This window comes from Calliphora vicina, chromosome 4, assembly GCF_958450345.1.
Source record: "Calliphora vicina chromosome 4, idCalVici1.1, whole genome shotgun sequence".
NCBI classification, from domain to species: domain Eukaryota; kingdom Metazoa; phylum Arthropoda; class Insecta; order Diptera; family Calliphoridae; genus Calliphora; species Calliphora vicina.
In genome coordinates this window covers 28,298,755-28,320,290 of record NC_088783.1, presented here as the reverse complement: position 1 = coordinate 28,320,290, position 21,536 = coordinate 28,298,755, and the positions used below count along the sequence as shown (strand labels likewise).

The 21,536-nt window shown below is 30.0% G+C and overlaps 1 protein-coding gene and 3 long non-coding RNA genes across 4 annotated transcripts; all 4 read right to left on the bottom strand.

Annotated features, from left to right (window-relative positions):
* Window positions 1–3,938: 3,938 nt before the first annotated feature.
* Window positions 3,939–4,689, bottom strand: LOC135957963 (uncharacterized). The gene is made up of 2 exons (XM_065508811.1): window positions 4,156–4,689; window positions 3,939–4,087 (listed from the first exon to the last, which is right to left on the bottom strand). The coding sequence occupies exons 1-2, from the start codon at window positions 4,568–4,570 to the stop codon at window positions 4,083–4,085; spliced, it is 420 nt and encodes a 139-aa protein (XP_065364883.1). The 5' UTR covers window positions 4,571–4,689; the 3' UTR covers window positions 3,939–4,082.
* Window positions 4,690–7,718: 3,029 nt separating this feature from the next.
* On the bottom strand, window positions 7,719–9,150 carry LOC135958913 (uncharacterized). Its single transcript, XR_010576474.1, has 2 exons — window positions 8,800–9,150; window positions 7,719–7,954 (listed from the first exon to the last, which is right to left on the bottom strand). It is a non-coding gene; the product is annotated as an uncharacterized LOC135958913 (long non-coding RNA).
* Window positions 9,151–14,106: 4,956 nt separating this feature from the next.
* LOC135956276 (uncharacterized) lies at window positions 14,107–14,661 on the bottom strand. The gene is made up of 2 exons (XR_010576369.1): window positions 14,389–14,661; window positions 14,107–14,309 (listed from the first exon to the last, which is right to left on the bottom strand). It is a non-coding gene; the product is annotated as an uncharacterized LOC135956276 (long non-coding RNA).
* A 1,766-nt stretch (window positions 14,662–16,427) lies between these two features.
* LOC135959014 (uncharacterized) lies at window positions 16,428–16,990 on the bottom strand. Its single transcript, XR_010576490.1, has 2 exons — window positions 16,705–16,990; window positions 16,428–16,590 (listed from the first exon to the last, which is right to left on the bottom strand). It is a non-coding gene; the product is annotated as an uncharacterized LOC135959014 (long non-coding RNA).
* Window positions 16,991–21,536: the final 4,546 nt, after the last annotated feature.

Below are 21,536 nucleotides of genomic sequence, written 5' to 3'. Positions count from 1 at the left end.
GACTTTCGAATAAATATTTATGTGAACTTTTTTCCTCCTATTAAATAAAAATCCTATTAAATAGTAAACCGTGATTTGTCATTTCTACAATACACAGCCCAATTAAAACAAATCGTGTAAACGCAGCATAAACGCCATTTTATTTTCGAATTCATTTAGCTGAGACACAATGAGCAAAGACACAGTAAAGAGTTTCATAAGAAATGTTCGGTATAATTAAGATGAAATCAAATAGTATAACTGTCTCGCTTCTTTTAGGCCCAAATCACAGAATCACATACTAAATATGATTGTGTTTTGTTCAATTTTGGATAACTGTAAATTTATTGATTAACCTTTAACTGTTGAGGTGGTGGTAAATTTTACCCTCACTTTACATTTTTTTAAAAATACTCTCTTCCATTGCAATCTATCAATTAAATTCTCTTAGTATCTTCTCATATCGTGATCGTTGTTACTCAGTTGTGTTTTGGCAGAGCTACCCATTTCACGAGCGGAGCTACAGACATCCTGGTGTAAAAATTACCACTCGTCAGCATTTAGGTAATTTTGTCTTTGAAAATATTTTACCACCACGTCAGTGTTAGCGTAAGTATTCAGTAGAAAAAAAATTACCCCACATCAAAATTAACGTAATATTTTCATAGAATTATTATTTTGGATATTTGTTGTGTCAACTCTTATATTATTTTTCAGACTTGCAAGACAAATGATTTTACCACATTTGAAAAACGTGCGAACACAGATTTTGATGAGTAAAATCCACCAAAAAGGATGACCTGTAGTTTCTACACTTGATTATTTTTGTTTATGATCTCTTTTATATCTTTAAATGTATACATTTGGCTGTGAGAAAAAGTCCTTTAAGTTTTTGATTTTCTTTAAATTCTTAGTTTTTTATAAGTTTTTGATATATCGCTTTTTGTTATACTAAAAAAAAGGTTTGTGAAGTGAAATACCTATTTTGTTTAATTAAATAAAAATATTTATTGTTTTCTTTATTTATTGTAATTAAAAATGTGGTAGATTATTTTTAAAAAGCAAATAATTATAAAAAAAATAGTTTTTACTGAATTTTTTTGGTAAAATTAAGAGGGGTAAAATTTACCACCACGTCATTAACTATGTCCCAAAATTTTACCTCGACAGTTAAAGGTTAAGGACATTTTTCTTCAAAATATCCTCAAAATAAATAAACATAACAAGCAAATTTATGCAATTTTCGCGATATTTTTTGTTGATACTGTTTCGGAACATTACTTCTTTTCTCTGTCATAGGCGCATAGACCTTTGATTTCAAATAAACCCATCAAAATAAATTCAATGGTGTTAAATTATACGAATAGGAGGCACATTCTGAACTCTGAAGTGAGTTTGTACACGACCAGGAAATTTCATATGCAGTAATGGAATTGTTCCACAGGTTTTATTGTATGTGACACCGTCTTGTTGATACTACGTGTCTTCCAAATCAGGTAGAATTTACTCTGTTATCATGTCGGGACATCGAGCACCAGTAACAGACACTTCTTTACCAGCCATATTAATCAATTATCAATAGTTTAAAATTTTGTTTAAACTGTGTCTCACCTTTGCAACCAAATAATAAATGAGGGATACAAAAGAAAATACTGCAATCAACACTTTCTTAGTTTCTGTATATCTAAAGATTGTCATATTTATTATATTAGACGATTATTTTTTGTTACTCATTATTTCAAATTTGAAAGCAAGAAGTATGTAATTTTTGGAAAATATGGTAACATTGTTGATAGAATGACCATCTCGCAAAGAAAAAAGTCTTTGCTTCAATCGGTACTTTTTGAACATTGATTTACATTGCTTAGAAGCGGATCTTCAGAATTTACTCCTCAAATATTGAATTAAGTCTTCCATATTTCTTGAATATATTTGGTTTAATTATTAGCAAAATATATGTTCCTTATTTTGGTGATGCTTTGTAAACTTTCGCTTACAATCTATTCACACTAAATCATTCATTTGTGCTGAAATACGTTTCGAGATAAAAAAAATTTGTCATACATTTTTCAATGTGTTTGAAAACAATTTATTTGTATTAAAGGAAGTCATTGTTTGCCAAATCAGACCTGTACGGTCAATTACAATGTATTAAAATCTTTCCAAATAATAACTAAAAAAGAACTACATACTGACACTATTGAGTTTTAGTTTTGTTTATCTAAAAATATTTAAAATTTGTATTTTAAAGTATAATTTGGTGATGTATATATAAGATCCGCAGCCGAATATAGTTCTCTTACTTGCTTTTATATCAAAATGTTCAAAGAATTTCGTTTGAAAAATATTACATTATTTTAATAAAGATGAAATCAAAATTTGTTTCGTTACAGTGACGAATTGAATGAGTTAAAAGTTTTATATTGTAAAAACATTTTTTTTCTATTTTTACAATTTACTTACATTCTTATTTTACTTATTAATAAAATTAAAATAAAACCACAAATGTCATAAAATATTTTTGGATTTTAACCTATTGGAAAAGTTTCAATTGTATTGTGAGCCACTGTATGTTTGTATATTAGGTTTCCTAATTTCCAGGACTTTTTCACTTCCCGGGAGGAAATTTAAAAAGGTCTTCGTTTCGGGAAATTTTTTAATAATAAGTTAAACCAAAAACCATTAAAATTCTTATTCGAATAATTAAACTTAGAATTTTACCAGCGTTTTAAAAGAAGTATAAAATAACTCTATTTGGTTGTACAATATTGGACCAACTCTTAAGAGTTTATACTATAATAGTGGCAATTGACATGTCTTGTCACACACACGTAGTAAGTTATATAGTTATAAGTTATATTATTTTAGTAAGCAACTTACAAACTCCGACTATGTTAAATCTGGAAAACATGCGTAGTTTGTTTCGAAATAGACATTTCGCAAATCAGATATCTTTTCTAAATATGAATATCCTTAGAAGATGCAATGTTAGGCGCACTAATAATTCCTATGAGTCATTCTAAATGATAAAATTGATCTGCTGTGGCTGAAGAATTGTAGTTGAGTGAAAAAAATTGTTGCTAGAAATTCCCGAAAAATCCCGACCAAAATTTCCCGAAAATTTCTTAAAAAATATTCCCGGGAATTTTTTCCCGCGTAGGACCCCTAATGTATATATATAAAGTAGTATGTCGCATACTGTTAATTTATTATTTAAATACAAACAGATCAAAAAGATAAAGATTTCCAAAAACATTTTTTACGAAATTATTCACTGCAAAATATTAAACTTTAAAGTAAATAAACGTCAACTTACTAAATGTTTACACTCACAAGTAATTATCAGTAGAGTACAAATTAAACAGATTTAAATTTTGTAGCTATTGAGAATATTTTGTTTTAATTGTTATATGTACAATGTATTTCAAACATTTGCATGATAAATATTTATTAATTTTGAAAACTCTCTCAATTTAACAAAATATTGATGACGTTCCTTGAGAATTTCATGTTTGTTTATCACGGTAGAATAATAATAAAATCAAACAAGTAAAAAAAATTAACTAAAAAAACAACAATGAGCAATTTACTTTAAAGCAATAACAACAACAAAAACAACATGTAAACTTAAGTCTCTGTCTTACTATTGAAACCGGTCTGGCTTGTCGTAAAAATTTGCTGCTGTTAATTTAGTTGTTTTAATTTTCAAACAACAACTAACTACACAGCAATTTTATTTTTTTTACTCAATGTCAGTCAGTTAAAATTATATTGTAGGTACAATAAACGACTACGAAGTACAATAAACTTAATTTGTATTCCAAGTGCATGCAGTTGTTGATTTGCTGTGAATCCATGCGTCCATTCTTCCATACTTACTGTCATGTATCCTCCTTTCTCAGTTAAACGAGCGATGGAAGCTAAATCGCGATTACGACACAAATTAAGACACAATCATACACATTTTGGCAACACTTTATTTTTAATCACAAAAATCAAAAGTATTTTATTTTTTAGAAAACAATTAAAAAAGTATTCATCAAACTGCAGTACGGCAATGTTTCTTTGTATGATCGAGAGCTTGGCCTGGCGGACAGGGATCACTATTCTGCAAAAGGAAACGATCATCAAAACCTACTGGTTCAACATTTCGCGAATCGGTTGTGTTTTGCTCACCTGTGGTTGATTTAGCGGCGATTTCGGGTTTGTTATCAGTTTGTCCGGGCAGTGGGGCCAAAGGTACCTTCTCAGTGGGTTCATTAGCGTGAAGATTTTCAGCGGGCTTGTTATCGATAGACACATTTTCGTCTGTTAGTTTATGCTTGACTTCGTCGTATTTCTTTGCCACTGTATTACCGAATTCTTTGGCAGATGTAGCGATTTTATCTCCGAGAGGTTTAACAGCTTCATAGCCATCTTCTGCTCCCTTTTTGACCGACTCGTAGGTATCTTCGGCGCCTTTCTTAATTTGGCAACCCACTTTTTTGAACCAGCTGTCGTCATCTTTAGCATCATCTCCGCAGTCAGCCTTAACATTTGTTGCGGACAAGACAATCAATGCCAAAAATGCCCAAATAAAATAAGATTTCATTTTGAGTTAATTTTTTTTTATTACTTTATTTTGATTTTGTTAAATATCTGTTTATTTTGTCTGGTTTTATTTTTTGCAGGTTGTTTTCAGTAGCACTGTCTTTTCTAAACTGTTTTCTATATTTTATTGTGTTCAAAATTATAGTCGGTAAAAGTAACTGTTGCTTGATTTTAAATGAAATTTCGTATTGTTGACTGTGTTGTTGTGAGCACAAGTAAAGAGAATTTAATTTAAATCAATTCACAAGTTAACGAAACACGTTTTTCTAGATCTCTTAAATCAGCGTGGCAGATGTATAAAAGAGCATATTCTTGGGGTTGTTATCAGTTTAAATCTTTTATATTTATAGAAATAAGTAAGTTAGGAATATTAAGACCAGGCCTTCCAAAATTTACGATTTTTACTTAAAAGTTACTTTAAAAAAAGTATTTTTTTAACAGTTGTAAATGAGTGATTTAGAAAGTATAATATCTGACATACATATTTTTAGAAGCTTACGTATTTAATATAAAATATTTTGTTGGACCAAGGATATGTTTTGGCTAGAATAGTGTGTATATGTTTTGATTGACTCACTCCTTACAAATTAGGATCTGTATAAAGTTTTGACACCCTGTACACAGGATGATCACAAATTTAACTTTCTTAAAGTTTATGTCCTCCTCGTGCATAATATTGCAATCGGATTAGTAACTTAAAATATACAGATTTATTACTTTTTTCCGATACCCCACCATTTATGGGCAAATTCAAAAACATTGAAAGCAACTTTTCATTTAACGCAAATTTTCTAAAAGCATTTTCACATTTTGCACACACAACAACAACTTATTTATAGAAAACTCTATATTGCTTCATATTTCTCAAGTATACAACAACATTCCTTTCTTTTTATACCCTTCACCATGAGAGTTTGACATTCCGTTTGTAATTTTTAAAATATTCTGGATGTATTGTTGAATCAACTTTCCGCAGCCCACATATAACTTACAAACATGATTGATACATCAATATATCGGGAATTCTTCCGGCTCGGTTGCTATATAAAATCGACACATAAATGGCTAAGATATAAGAAAAAAACCATTTGGATTTGGATCTACAATGGGTCAAAATTGAAAAAAAAAATTTTTCACGAATTTTTTTTTAACAAAAAAATTTTTTCTCATAAATATTTTTTCAATAATAAATTTAAAATAAAATTTTTTTTAAACATTAAAAAAAATAAAAAAAATCGTTTTAAAAAATAAAAAAAAAATTTTGAAAAAAAATATTTTTAAATTTTGTTTACCTAAAAATATTTAAAATTTGTATTTTAAAGTACAATTTTGTGAAGGGTGTATAAGATTCGGCATAGCCGAATATAGCTCTTTTACTTGTTTAATATTCTACTGTCCGAAAATTTGATTGAGGTGAAAGCAATGTACTGACGATCAAAAATTATTAGCAAAAGGTAAATTGTTAGTTCAGATGATTGCCAGATCCGTATTATCTAACAATAATCTGACAATGGCAACGTAATGTGTTCGTACGATTGTCATATGCTTCTCAATATTATTGTTTTACAATGTACAATGCTTTTTCTGACAACGTTGCACGACAAAAATTTTAAGTTCACACAGTTGTTAGACATTTTCTGAAAATTTGTCTGACAATATTGTAAGATCTGACCATCGCCAATTTTTAACTATTGTTAAACTACTGCTTCACAAAAATATTCAGTAGCGTTAGCAGTAGCATTTATCTATTTTCGTTTTCTTGATTTTTCTAAAACTACTGCTACCTTCAAAAAATAAAACTATAAACTGAGGAGTTTTTTTAACACTGTTTTTTTGTTGTAAGAAATTGTACTGACTGATATCGTACGGGTTCGTTATAATCATGTTTTAGGGTAATTTACGATAAAATATTTAATATGTAAGGCATACTTTAGGGGCTACATAAATATTTGTTCAGTAAAAGTATTTATAACTACACCTAACGATCACTTTTTTTTACATAAATATGCATAAGAAATACACAATTTATTATCCCCTCAAATATATGTACCTTGGTAAAATGTTAGCAGTTCTTGAGCTTGCCGCTTTTAAATATATATATTACTAGAAGAGCGCCTAGGCTTCGCCCGGTAGTTATTTACTAATGTTAGTTCTTCAAGTTTTAAAAAAAAAATGTCTCTTATTAAGTAAAATGTGAAGTGAAAAAAAGATGGCAATATATTACAAACCATCTCCAGAAAATTTCGAGTCGAATAAAAAAAAATCAGCCAAATCGCTCCAGCCGTTCTCACCTGATGCCATTACATACATGGACCGTTTCATTATACCCTACACCACCATAGTGAGGAGGGTATTATGCGTTTGTGCAGATGTTTGTAACGCCCAAAAATATTAGTCTAACACCCACCTTAAAGTATACCGATCGACTTAGGATCACCTTTTAAGTCGATTAAACGATGTCAGGGCTGGCTGGCTGTCCATGTAAACCTTGTGCGCAGAGTACAGGTCGCAATTTTGAAGATATTTCGATCAAATTTGGTCCAAGGACCAAGCCTATTGAAACTGACTGAAATCGGTCCATTATTTCACATAGCTCCCATACAAATGTCCTCTCGAAATTGGACTTTATCGGTCGTAAATGTTTAATTTATATATGTATCTCCACAAATTTCGCTCCAAATAAGTTTTATATATACAAAATTTTGTTACGATCGGTCCATAATTAGTCAAAGCTCCCATATAGATCCGCTTCCAAAAATCACTTTAACGTGCATAAATCTCTTAAAAATGTCGGTATACACACAAAATTCACCATAAATAATTTTGATATAGATATGAATCACACGACCTAATTTCATGGTATAGCCCCCATATAAGGCCCACTTCCGAAAATCACTCACAAATATAAATTATTGAAAAAAGAGAAATGTTTTTGCTCTTTTACTTAGTGTAGGGTATTATATGGTCGGGCTTGTCCGACCATACATTCTTACTTGTTTTTATATGTATATACATATAGATTAGTTTTTTGAAAATATTTATAATTCCTACCAATATTGGGTATCATTTTCAAGCCGTATCGAAATATACTTCAGATCAAAGATTGCCCTTAATATTGAGATATTCTATTTTTATATGATTATCAAGGATTTTGTGTGGAAATACATATTTATTATTTTGTAATAAGCAAAAGTGTTTAATTTAATTAATGAAAAATTAAAGAAAAAACTAAAGTTAAACAAAAGTTCAAATTATTTATTTCAAATTACATATTCTAATTTCTGACTCATCATCATTAAATATTCACGGGTTTTACTAAGTTTTAGCCATTTATCCACTTTGAATACCATGGTAATTCTTCAGTCTGATTAACTGTAGTTTTAATCTGAAATTAAAAATAAAATTAATAAATAAATAATTTCAATCGACTTACTAGTTAAATATTTTATTTATTTCTCAACACAAATTTCGCTGAAAAATAACAAATATTGTAAAATTGTATTTTAGACCCCGGTTGTGAAGGGTTAACGTTTTCAAATTTTAGTAAAATTTTCAGTAAATATATGCTGTAAATCGCCCCCTCAATAAAACAATAGTGTAATATGCATATACACATTTATTGCATAATAAGAATCTACATATCTGATTTTATATGTGGTGGAAATTTGGTGAAATTCTACTTCCACAAAGTGTGTCAAAAGATCAATTGAAATATTACTTTTGTTCTAGATGTCTACTTTTAAACTCAATTATTTCGAGATGGCATAAAAATTATACACTATTGTTTTATTATGGGGACGAAATTGAGTATTGTCAAATATTGCGTATTCCCGAATCACTTAGGGCTAGTTTTTTACATGAAGATCAAATGCAAATTAATAATAAGATTAGATAATTTACAAATAAATAAAACGTTTAATCATTTTGATGTTTTTGGGTTCTAGTTTAAACTTGAACCATAAACAACGTCAGAAAATATCAAAAATTCTCACTGTTTGATATCAAAACAGTGAGAATTTTTTGAATAAGAAGTGGAAAATTTTAGCTGGCTCTGTGTGTTGAGAAAATAAATTGGAAAAATTTCGAAAATATCTAATTAAATCAAAAAATAATATAGTATTTTCAAATATCTTAAATCTTTCTTAATGCTGGATTGATCAATCTTTTATGTTTTCCTACACAAATATTCTTTCATCAGCTGTTTGTACTTACGGATTTATTTCTACTTACACTTGAATAGGCTTTAATCTGTTTCGTTCCTTTCTCTTTCATGCTGCTGGTTTTAATATACAATGGCTCTTCAATACATCCACCAGAATGTTTTTCTCCAAATGGACAATTATCCATTACACCTGGTCTGACCAGTCTCTTTACTCTCACACTTGATTCAAGGCCACTGGGCCATGAAAACCCATTGCTAATTATAATGAATAAAACCGCCAATGCACCAAATAATTTCCACATTTCTTTATCTACACTATATTACGTTTATTAAAAGACACATTTATCCACGACAACATGCAGTTTTTAATTATTCTTTTTATTTTCTTCATATCATATTAGTTGCTTAATGAAGAGAACTGCTAAACAGATATGTATATTAAATAAGGAGTGAGATCGAAAAATTCTTAACACACGTTTTTCATTACATTTTTTAACCCAAGTATTATTTGAATTTTTTTTTGATCAAGTTACCTTTGAAAAACATGTCAGTTATTATGTGTAATGTCAATTATATTAATTTTTTTGTTAATCTGATTAAAATGAGTGACCAGAAAAAAGTGCGTACTGAAATTATTAAATATTTTCAACAAAACCCAACTTGGTCTTACAAAAAGTTGGCCAAGCATACAAAGGTCTGCCGTCAAACTGTTTCCAATGTTATTAAACAGTACCGGGAGAACTTGTCAGTTGATAGAAAACCTGGTTCAGGTAGAAGGAATGGTCCACATGATGTTTCTAAAGCCAAAAAAATAGAACGCATTTTCAAAAGAGCTCCCAACACATCCGGTAGGAAAGCAGCCCGGTTAGCTCAGTGCTCGGACTATTTGGTACGAAAAGTTAAAGCTAATGCAGGTTTAAAAACATACAAGGCTCAAAAAGTTCCTGACAGGAACGCTACTAAAAATTTAGAGGCCAAAAACAGAGCACGGAAATTGAAGTCAAGTTTTATAAAAAAATATTCTTGCTGCATAATGGATGACGAAACGTATGTTCTGGCAGATTTTTCGCAACTTCCAGGTCAAAAATTTTATGTTGCTGATGCTCGAGGGAATGTTGAAGAAAAGTTTAGGACCCAAAAGCAGACAAAATTTCCCAGAAAGTTCTTGGTATGGCAAGCAATATGCAGTTGCGGCAAAAGAAGCCACTCATTTGTTACAACGGGCTCTATAAATACCGAAATTTACATCAAGGAATGTTTACAAAAAAGGCTGCTTCCATTCATAAGACTTCATAATGTGTCCACTTATTTTTGGCCTGACTTGGCATCCTGTCACTATGGCAAACAAGCCCTTGAGTGGTACAAGAACAATAATGTGGTATTTGTACCAAGAGAGGCAAATCCTCCAAACTGCCCGGAGCTAAGGCCAGTGGAGAGATATTGGGCTCTTGTTAAAAGAGAATTGAAGAGTACAAAAAAGGTGTCCAAAAGTGTGGTAGATTTTAAACAGAGATGGACTACATGTTCGAGCAAAGTGACAGAAAGCACTATAAAAACGTTAATGGAAGGGTTTCCGAAAAAGGTTCAAAATTTCATCACTAGTGATTAAAACTATAAAAATAATTTTTTTTGTAAATTGTAATAATAATTTCAATCAAATAAAAAAAAAATTAAAGCTGTAAGTTTAGTGGTTTCTTTTTTATAAACATATATGTATGTTAAGAATTTTTCGATCTCACTCCTTACAATTAATTATAGTATATTCTCATTTTCAATATTTGAAGCATGTGGTCAATAGTGCTATTTTGTAAAATATAAAAGTTAAATTTATAGATATTTACTTGTGAATCAGTAACTTCATAAATAGTTGTTATTATAGATTAAAAATATAAATCTGAGACCATGACAAATTTTATAGTCTTCTGAACGTTCTCCGGATTTATATGAAAATTCGTGTTTTTTCTCATGCTATGTAAAAATGTTCACATATACATATATTGCTTTTCAATCGGCTCAGTAGTTTCGGAGTTATAATAAAAAATTGAAGCAAAAACAAGTAAAAACAAGTAAGAAAGTATGGTCGGTCAAGCCCGACCATATAATACCCTACACCAAGTAAATGAGTAAAAATATTTTTCTTTTAAAATATCAATAATTTATATTTTTGAGTGATTTTTCGAAGGGGCCTTATATGGGAGCTATGATCAATTATGGACCGATCACCATAAAATTAGGTCGTGTGATTTATGTCTATATGAAAGTTATTTATGTTGAATTTTGTGTGTATACCAACATTTTTAAGTGATTTATGCACGTTAAAGTGATTTTCGGAAGCGGGTCTATATGGGAGCTATGACTAATTATGGACCGATCGTAACAAAATTTGGTGACATGAATTTTGTATATATAAAACTTATTTGGAGCGAAATTTGTGTAGATACATAGATAAATTAAACATTTATGACCGATAAAGTCCAATTTCGAGGGGACATTTGTATGGGGGCTAGGTGAAATAATGGACCGATTTCAGCCAGTTTCAATAGGCTTGGTCCTTGGGCCGAAAAAGTAATATGTACCAAATTTGATCGAAATATCTTCAAAATTGCGACCTGTACTCTGCGCACAAGGTTTACATGGACAGCCAGCCAGCCAGTCAGCCAGCCAGCCAGCCAGCCAGCCAGCCAGCCAGCCAGCCAACCAGACGGACGGACGGACGGACGGACGGACATCGTTTAATCGACTCAGAAAGTGATTCTAAGTCGATCGGTATACTTTAAGGTGGGTGTTAGACCAATATTTTTGGGCGTTACAAACATCTGCACAAACGCGTTTAACCCTCCCCACTATGGTGGTGTAGGGTATAAATATGGTTGATCAAGTCTGACCATGTAGTACCCTACACTAAATAAATGAGCAAATACATTTTTCTTTTAAAATTTCAATAATTTAAATTCGTTTGTGATTTTCGGAGAGGGCCTTACATGAGAGCTATGACCAATTATGGGCCGACCACCATGAAATTGGGTCGTGTGATTTAGGTCTATATGAAAATTATTTATGTTGAATTTTATGTGTATATCAACATTTTTAGGAAATTTATACAAAATGTACCAATTTGTTTACTAATAATTTTGGTAAATTTTCGTGAAATATCTCAAATATTAAATAATTTTACATTTGATATCACTGGTGAATGTGTTAACGTATTCCGATTTAAATAAATTCCTTAGTATACAGTGTTTGAAAATACAATTGCTGAATTCACAACAATTTGTATCGTGTATCTTGTATTAAATACAATTTGTGTTTATTAGTTTGTGAACACCCATTGTATATTGTATGAATGTTTTTGAAAGCGTAGTATGTATAACAAGCAAGGTTGCCAACTCTTCAGCTCAGAAAATGGCTAGATTTTGAATTATAAATGGCTAGAAATGGCTAAAACCCAAAAATAATACAAATATACAAATTCATAAATATTACATTTCTTGCCCCCATTACCACGGAGTCTGGTTATGTGTTAACTAATAGTAATACTGACAGTTTTGAAAAATAATTTTTACCGACTTCGTATTAATGGGGTTTAGCAGATTAACCCCCACTTTCTCAATCTCCGGTTATCGTTTTACGTAACGATATACTTTCAATAAATAGAATTTTTGTATGAGAACTGTCAGTATATCGTCACGATGAAAAATAACCAGAGATTGAGAAAATGCGGATAAATATTGTAATATCAATATTTTTTTTTCCTTTTTGATAAATTAAACATATTTCTGGGCACTTACATTCAAAATCGGATCCATTGAAGAAATGTAAAATTGATTTTTGAATATGCCTCATGTGTTTGCTTTGGAAACAATTTCGAAGCCTGTTTTCATAAAACCAATAATATTCTCATCAAATCATCAACAGACGAATTTGTTTAAAAAGACTGTTTCTTTGTCATTTGATAAAAAATACTGTTTTATTTTTAAAAAATTCCAAAAATGCTCAAGATAAGTATAAAATAAAAAAGGCTAAGACAAAATAAAATGGCTAGATCTTCCGGCTAGATTAATTCTAGCCATTTTTTTATGGCTAAATGAAAATAAAATCGCTAGATCTAGCCGGAAAATGGCTAAATTGGCAACCTTGATAACAGGTAGACCGACTCTCATTTTTTTCAAATTACTCTCTCACATATACCCGTATATGTGTGCTCAGAGAAATTTATAGCTGTAAACCAATACAACTTTTTAAAAAATATAAAAGTGTATAAGTGTATTTAATTTTTGTATGAAAATTTCCAACAACAAGCTTACACTATTGTATAATACACTAGACACAATGATACAAGGGGTTTTGTGAATTCAGCAAATGAAAACTTTTCCAAAAAAAAAAAAAAAATAATTTCAAAATTTTTTTAAAATATTTTTTTTTTTAATTTTTTAGTGAAAACTTATGCCAATTATTTTTGTAAACAAATATTATAAAATAAAAAAAAATAATTTTCCTGATTTTGACCCATTGCTAGTCCGGATTACTATGTCGTTGCAAAGGTCTTTGAAATATCTATCATTAAATGTCCATGACGGATATATTGATGTATGAATCATGCATGTAAGTTGTTTGGGGACTATGTAAAGTTGATTTCATCATACAGACGTACATACTATATCGACTCCGCTGACTATAACGATCGAGAATATAAATATTTTGTGGGGTAACAAAACAATTTAAAATGGTATAAAAAGCGTTTTTATACCGTACACCACCATAGTGGGGTGGGTATATTGGGCTTGTGCAGATGTTTGTAACTTTCAAAAATATTGTCCCAACACCATTCTTAAAGTGTACCGATCGACTTCTGAGTCGATTAAAGGTTGTCCGTCCGTTCGTCCATCTGGCTGGCTGGCCATGTAAACTTTTGCACAAAGTACAGGTCGCAATTTTTAAGATATTGCAATAAAATTTGGCCCAAGGAAACTGGCTGAAATCGGTCCATTATTTCACCTAGCCCCCATACAAATGTCCTTCCAAAATTGAACTTTATCGGTCATAAATGTTAAATTTATTTATGTATCTCCACAAATTCCGCTCCAAATAAGTTTTATATATACAGAATTCATGTCACCAAATTTTGTTACGATCGGTCCATAATTGGTCATAGCTCCAGCTTTAATCCCGCTTCCGAAAATCACTTTAACGTGCATAAATCGCTTAAAAATATTGGTATACACACAAAATTCAACATAGTAAACTTTCATATGGACATAAATCACACGACCTAATTTCATGGTGATCGGTCCATAATTGGTCATAGTTCCCATATAAGGCCCACTTCCGAAAATCACACAAAAATATGAATTAATTGAAATTTTAAAAGAAAAATGTTTTTGCTCTTGTACTTAGTGTAGGGTCAAGCCCGACCGTACTTTCTTACTTGTTTTTATTTATAATCCGTACAGAATTTTATTGAATATATTGAACAGAATTTTAGTTATTGTAAGTTGGTAAATGTTGGTAACCATTTTATAAACCAGGGAAATTCAATTTCTAATTCTTTTACTTTGTTTTCAGCTTTAGCAGCAGACAACTTTAAAGAAGAAAATAAATTTGTATATTACTAAATATTTTATTTGTTGGTTAATTAAATAGGATTTTATTGACATTACCTTTTTAAATGGTTGCACATTTCTATGGGGATCTCTTAAATGTTTTTCATTTTTATTAAAACATTTTCCATCGTGTCTAATCCATTCACAATTTACTGGCATGATGTTTTTAACATCATGTTTAGATGTTTCTGAGTTTAAACATTTCACCGTTTGGAAATCAACTACTAAAAGGATTAATGATAGTAGCGTAAACATTTGCTTAAACATTTTTCAAAACGCAAATGATTTAATAATTTCAAATATATAATTTATATATGATCTGGTCATTAAGAGCTTTGAAAACGTAATGATTTTTATATTGAGTGGAAAATTATTATTTTATATGGACTCATGACTAATGAGAAAAGCTACATTATATTTATATGCTTAAGAAATTATTGTAGAAACTAAAGCGTTTTTAGTGGTTTTACTTTACTTCAATTGATTTTAAAAATATAGCTTAAAAAACTATGTATTTGTAATATCGAAGATTCTCTCATTACGAAGAAAATTCTAGAATCCATTAAAAAATTGCAGAAATTTGGCTATTTGGAACGAAAGGGTTAACTGTCATACTGCGCTCACTTTTTGACATTTATGATCAGTATACAATGGCAAATCACCATGAACAACGCTACCAAATTATCCACATTTACTTTGAGAATCAGTCATCGATTCGCGCAACTTATAGAACACTTTTTTTATCGCAAAATTGTGTTCAGCTCATTTTTGGCTAACGGGTTTGTTAATAAATAAAATGTTACGCATATGAAGCAGACCCTACAGTCTCCATTACATCTAGAAAAAATAACCGTTTGGAGTGATTTACACGCTGGTGAAATCATCGGAATTTGTTTATTCAAAAATGAAGCCGTAACTCGCACTACTGCAGATTGTTACCTCATGATCAATGATATTTTGTTTGCATGACATTGATCCCTACGAGATGCGGTTTCAACAGGATGGCATTACGTATCATACGGCGACAGCAACAATCAATTTATTAAAATCAAAACTTGGCGATAACATGATTTCGAGAAATGGACCTTTCAGTTGGCCTCCAATGTCGTGAGATTTGACACCTCTTGATTATTTCCTGTGGGACCACGAGATGTAACTGGTTAATGCTGATAAACTAGCAACAATCGATGCTTAGGAGGCCAACATTGTTCGTGACATACGGCCAGCAAAGTGGACCAAAATTTGATGTCCAGAATGAGCTTCGCCAAGATCTGCCACGGTGGCCATATGCCCAAAATCATTTTCAAATGTTAAGGATGTTTCAAATAAAAAAAAAATTTTGAATTAAAATTTAGTTTTTTTTACAATTTTATGTTCTATCAGGCTTTAAAAAAACTCCTTACACATATATCTGTTTAGTCTTCTCCGATTCTAATAAAATTTATCAGAATACCTTCCTTATTAACCGTTAGCCAGTGGTTTATAATGTTTTTTTTGGAAATAATTCGGTATCTCGAGAACTATTAAAGATATTGGTCACTTCTGGTCTTAAATTTATTTAAAAAACCCACAAAATTCCATTTATGATCCGATTGAGCTAAAATTTAAAATACAAATAGTCCTCGAGAAGATCTACAAAAAATACGCTTGCATCTGTAGGTTATCTCTATTAGTTGAAGAGGTTTATTGATTTATTTTTTTTTTAATTTTGCTCGATCATTTTTTGTTTTTTTATTCTAAATAAAATAAAACAACTGATAATGTTTCATTCCAATATCTTTTAAGTGATATTATCAACATTTTATATGATTAATACACTCATGATCTATTAAAAAACTAACCACTAAAAAAGTTTATGGTTTCACTTGTAGTGAAAGAAGTATTAATTTAAATATTTGCAGGCTATAAAACTTTTCAAAAATCCAACGATCTAACTACCTTTTAGTTATTTAAGTCTTTGCTGGTAAAACGCTACTCGATTTTAAATATGAAAGAAGATGGGCCACTTTTTTAAACTTCTTTTTTTTATTGTTGATTTCAGTTAGTTGTTTCAATAAATTTCAATAATTTTTTTTTTTAAAATAAACAAAACCAAATTTTATTTAACGATTTATTTAGATATATTTTTTATTGACAGATTCTGATAAAAATTTCTTCCATTCTCCATCAAGCAAACCACCCCTTAACTGTGTTTTCAACTTTTTCATACCAGCGTAAGTCATCAGTTTTTTCCGTTTTTTTAACATCACTAGGATTTAGCTGAAAGAAAATTAATCCTTTTACAATTAATGTTTCATTAACTTGATAAAATTGTTGCAATCAAGTGCTGCTGATCAGACTCTATTTTTAAAAAAAATTATATGAATACTTTACCTTTTGAAATGGGGATACTTTTTTATTTTTATTATTAATTCGTTTCCTAAAATTTGCGGTTTGTTTTGCACATAATCCATCATGTCTTATATTCTCACACTTTTGTGATCCTTGGTATATTCCACGTTTTGAAAGTTTTGAATTTAAACAATTTACTGTGTGAAACTCAACTATCAATGCCGTTATTATTAACAATGCAAAAAGTAGTTTAAACATTTTTCAAAAATTTTACTGTCAATAATTTAAACTACTTCTATAGTTTTTTTTATGATCCGCTCATATAGAGTATAGGGTAAGTACTAATTTAAATTATCAATGCAGTATTTTATATACGTATTTATAAAGAAAAATCATGAGTAATGTGATGATATTATAATTAATAGAGATGATTTATTTTTTCTTATTTACATATATGATTATATCTACATACTAAGTAAAAGTTATTATAGCTTTGGATTTATATACTATAAGTCCCTTTGTTATATACTTATATACTATAATCCTTTGTTTTAAATATTTTTTAAATCTGTTAATGCAGTTTAATTTCATATTTGGTAAGATTTATAGAGATTAATCATCACAGTTTTGAAGAAGTTCGTTGGCGATTTATAAGACCTTTTTTGGTTTAGCACTTATTTCGCATTTTTTTAAAGCGCATTTACACGTAAATTGTATTTTTACAGTTTTAAAAAACGGATGTTTTTTATTAAAATCTCAATTTTCATCAAAGCACTTTTGCTCACTAAGCTAGCTATATATGAAACCACTAATATTCTACCGATATAATAAACCACAAAACTGAAGAAAATGTAATTCAAAGAAAATTAAGTTGTTTCTATTTATAATTTTTTAACGATATTTAACGATTCTCAATAAGGGTCCTCATGTAAACGCTTAAATGCCTCGCAAACTGTGCAATCTGTGCATTTTTACACTCTCGCAAATGAACTGTCAAAAAATGTATGGAAATTCGTTTGCACAACTCCGATAAGTTTGCGCGACAATTTAGACTCGCAAACTTGAATTTATTGTGAAATATTTGATGAATCAGCTGCTTTTGTTTACTTTTATTTATAAGAAATAAAAATCAAATAAAATATAAAAATTTTGTGCATGTGAAAATTGTGTAACTTTGGAACAGAATGATTGTATTAAATGACATTGTGTATGAAAACATTAACCAACAGCTAGAACATAAACAAAGTCCTCCAAACTATGTATACCACCGTTTGTTCCAAAGATTTAACTTTCATTCAACATCAAATTAAAATTTATACAATTTGAAAAAAAATTATTAAAGCTTTTGTTGAATTTATGTATTTTTATTTGACAAATATAAATTTTCTGTATAAACTTGCACAAAATTGAAAAGGTGGGTTCATGAAACATGTCGCGCAAATTTGCCCATTTACCTTAATATTTAAAAATTTTTAAACTGAAACGATCGTAATACAGACATTTTCTAACTGATTTTCAATTTCAAAACAACATACTTATGATTTTTTGAAGTTGTACTTTAATATTTGATATTTCACTACATTTGCTAATAAAAAAAAACATACTAAACGAAGTGATCGAGAATTCTTTCTTATTCTGCATATTTTTTGCTATACCGCAGTGTAATTTACCATAGCTTACAGAAAAAACAATTTATGTTACCCCTCTCAAAATAAACAATGGTATTGTATGTTTTATGATGTTTCCCAAAATATTTTGGCTCTAGTAGTAACCGTTCGTGATCTTTATTTGTATTTTATCTCAAAACAACTCATTACTTAAAAGGGCTCTACAAGCTGCATGTTTCAGCCAATACATCATCCGATCCTATTCCAAACCGCACTCCTAAAAATTCTAAAAAAATTTAAAAATAACCAACCAAAGTATGTATCACCTCTGTTAACGTAAACGTCTCCCCACATTACTCATGTATCTAAATCTGAGTTGCCGTACGGCTCTGAATGGGCTTGATTGTCACAGTTGCAAGCTGAACTAGAATATGTTAAGCTAAAATTAATAATTTTGATAAGAATTATAAAGATATTAACAAAACATTCAAAATACTCAAATCTGTTGAAAATAAATTTTATTAATATTTTAATTCGGGATGAAATTAAGGTTATCAATAAAATACCATTACCGCTAAGCAGCCGTTACTGTTACCGAAATAATCCACATTAGAGTTACCCGATTTTAAAAAAAAAATAATAAAGATATTCATATATTTTGTAATTCAAAAATGTCTTCACATAAACTAAAAAGTTATTTTATTTGAAAATCAAGTTCCTTTTGTCCAAATGTCTAGTTGACTAATCGATTCTGGCAACCCTAATCCATGTATCTAAAAATGTATATAAACTTCAGCATTTTAAAATTTAAATTTATTACTTAATCGAAACTCTACATAAGGGGATCATAAAAAAAAACCTACATAAAGTTGAAATTATCTACAGTAACATTTTTGAAAATGTTCAAACAACTCTTTGCGTTACTATTAATAACGACATTAATAGTTGAGTTCCACACAGTAAATTGTTCTGGAATTTACGCGGCGAAACCAAACTGTATTGAATTTAAACATGATGGATCATGTGTGAAAAAAATCGAAATTTTAAAAAAAGGGCTTATTAAAAATGCAACCCCATTTAAAAAGGTAAAGTATGCATATAATTTTATCAGAAAGACTGTCTGAAAGACAGTACATGATTGCTAGTGTGCTTACAACACAATTTTATCAAGTTAATGAAACATTAATTTCAAAAGGATTTATTCTCTTACAGCTAAGTGGTGTTAAAATAACGGAAAACACTGATAATTTACCCTGGTATGCAGAAGTTTTCAATACAGTTAAGGGGTGGTTTGGTAACACTGTGCAACAACCAAAATCGGAATGGGATGAAACCAAAAGCAAATAAAAGCTTACGTTTTCCATAACAAAACCCTCAAGGCTTTTTTTCAGTTCAGCGCTAGATTTTTTTACACGCATTTGAAGTTAGTGATTTTGGAACGCTGGCTAACAAGAAAAAATCATTAAAAATTTGATAAAACAATGCCTATTTATTTTTATTATCACGGAAAGTTATGTTATCTACTATTTTTGGGGTCGGGGAATCCATTTTTGATATTTATTTTACCTAAAACTCACGCTGCACAGTGGTGTAGAAAAAAAAGAGGGAAATAAATCTGTAATTTCTACACGGTTGATCCGATTTTAATGAAATGTAACATGTGAAAAGAGGAAGTGTTATCGAGTTTTGTAAGATAACTAACGAAAAAAATGATAAAAAACTGATTTTCCAGGATCCCACTCAATGAAAACCAAGAAATACCACTTTTCTTTATTGACTATGTTGTAGCCGGCGTTGAGATTAACAACTTTACTGAACATAATTTTGAGATATTCGGACATTTAGATGGTCAAAATGCTTGAAAAGGCAAAAAAATAAAAATGTTCCTATACGAAATCGATATATCTCGATTCCTAGACCTGACCCAGCGAAACGCAGGGACACGTACAACATTTTTGTTGTTAGAAGAAAATTGGTTTCTAAAAATTCGAATTAGATTGAATTTTGAAAAACGGAAAAAAAATAATAATTTTTACACGACAATTTCAGATATGGCATTGAAAGATCCTTTGAAACACCTTTCACATTGTACCAATAGCTCACCAAATACTGACGCCAGGATAAACATTTTGGAGTTACGGTATCATAGAAGGAATTAAATTATTATTTTAAAAGGGAACATCTGCAACATTCTTCATAAATGGCACGTACCAGTCGTATGGCCACTAACAAATTCCAAAATTTCAGAAAGTTTTATGCACCTTTTAAAAATTTTGTGAAATTTTAAAACTGTTTATTAATTTTTTTTAAAAAAGTTGTCGTGGGGGGATTTTTTCACTTTTTTAGCTTTTATTTTGTAACGCTTTTACAATATAAATTTCTTCAATGAATTCTAGAGAAAATTATCTTTCTAACAAGGTATAAGACATGAATATCGCGTTAAAAATAACAAAGTTATGCTAGTTTTATCTGACCAAATATTGAGCAAAAAGTACTAGTTGTTTACATAACTTTTGCATGAAAAAAAGTTAGTAAATAATACAAAAATTTCGTTTTTCTTGTATATATGACGTAGGGAAATGCTAATAACTTGGTTATTTTTAACTCGATGTTCATGTTTTATACCTTGTTATAAAGATCATTTTCTCTAGAAGCTTAGATTTATTGCAAAGATTTAAAAAACAGTATTTAAATAGGTAATTTTTTTAAGATATCGAAAAAGTACCATTATTATTTAATATGTAATTCATTTTTATACCCTACACCACCATAGTGGGGAGGGTATAATGAATTTGTGCAGATGTTTGTAACGCCTAAAAATATTAGTCTAACACCCACCTTAAAGTATACCGATCGATTTAGAATCACTTTCTGAGTCGATTAAACGATGTCCGTCCGTCCGTCCGTCTGTTCGGCTGGCTGGCTGGCTGTCCATGTAAACCTTGTGCGCAGAGTACAGGTCGCAATTTTGAAGATATTTCGATGAAATTTGGTACATATTAGTTTTTCGCCTATTGAAACTGGTTGAAATCGGCCAACTATTTCACCTAGCCCCCATACAAATGTCCTCCCGAAATTGGACTTTATCGGTCATAAATGATTAATTTATATGTATATGTATCTCCACAAATTCCGCTCCAAATAAGTTTTATGTACACAAAATTCATGTCACCAAATTTTGTTACGATCGGTCCATAATTAGCCATAGCTCCCATATAGACCGCTTCCGAAAATCACTTTAACGTGCATAAATCTCTTAAAAATGTT

Excerpts from the sequence above, each read along its gene's own strand:
- LOC135957963 (XM_065508811.1), bottom strand. The coding sequence starts at position 4,570 with ATGAAATCTTATTTTATTTGGGCATTTTTGGCATTGATTGTCTTGTCC.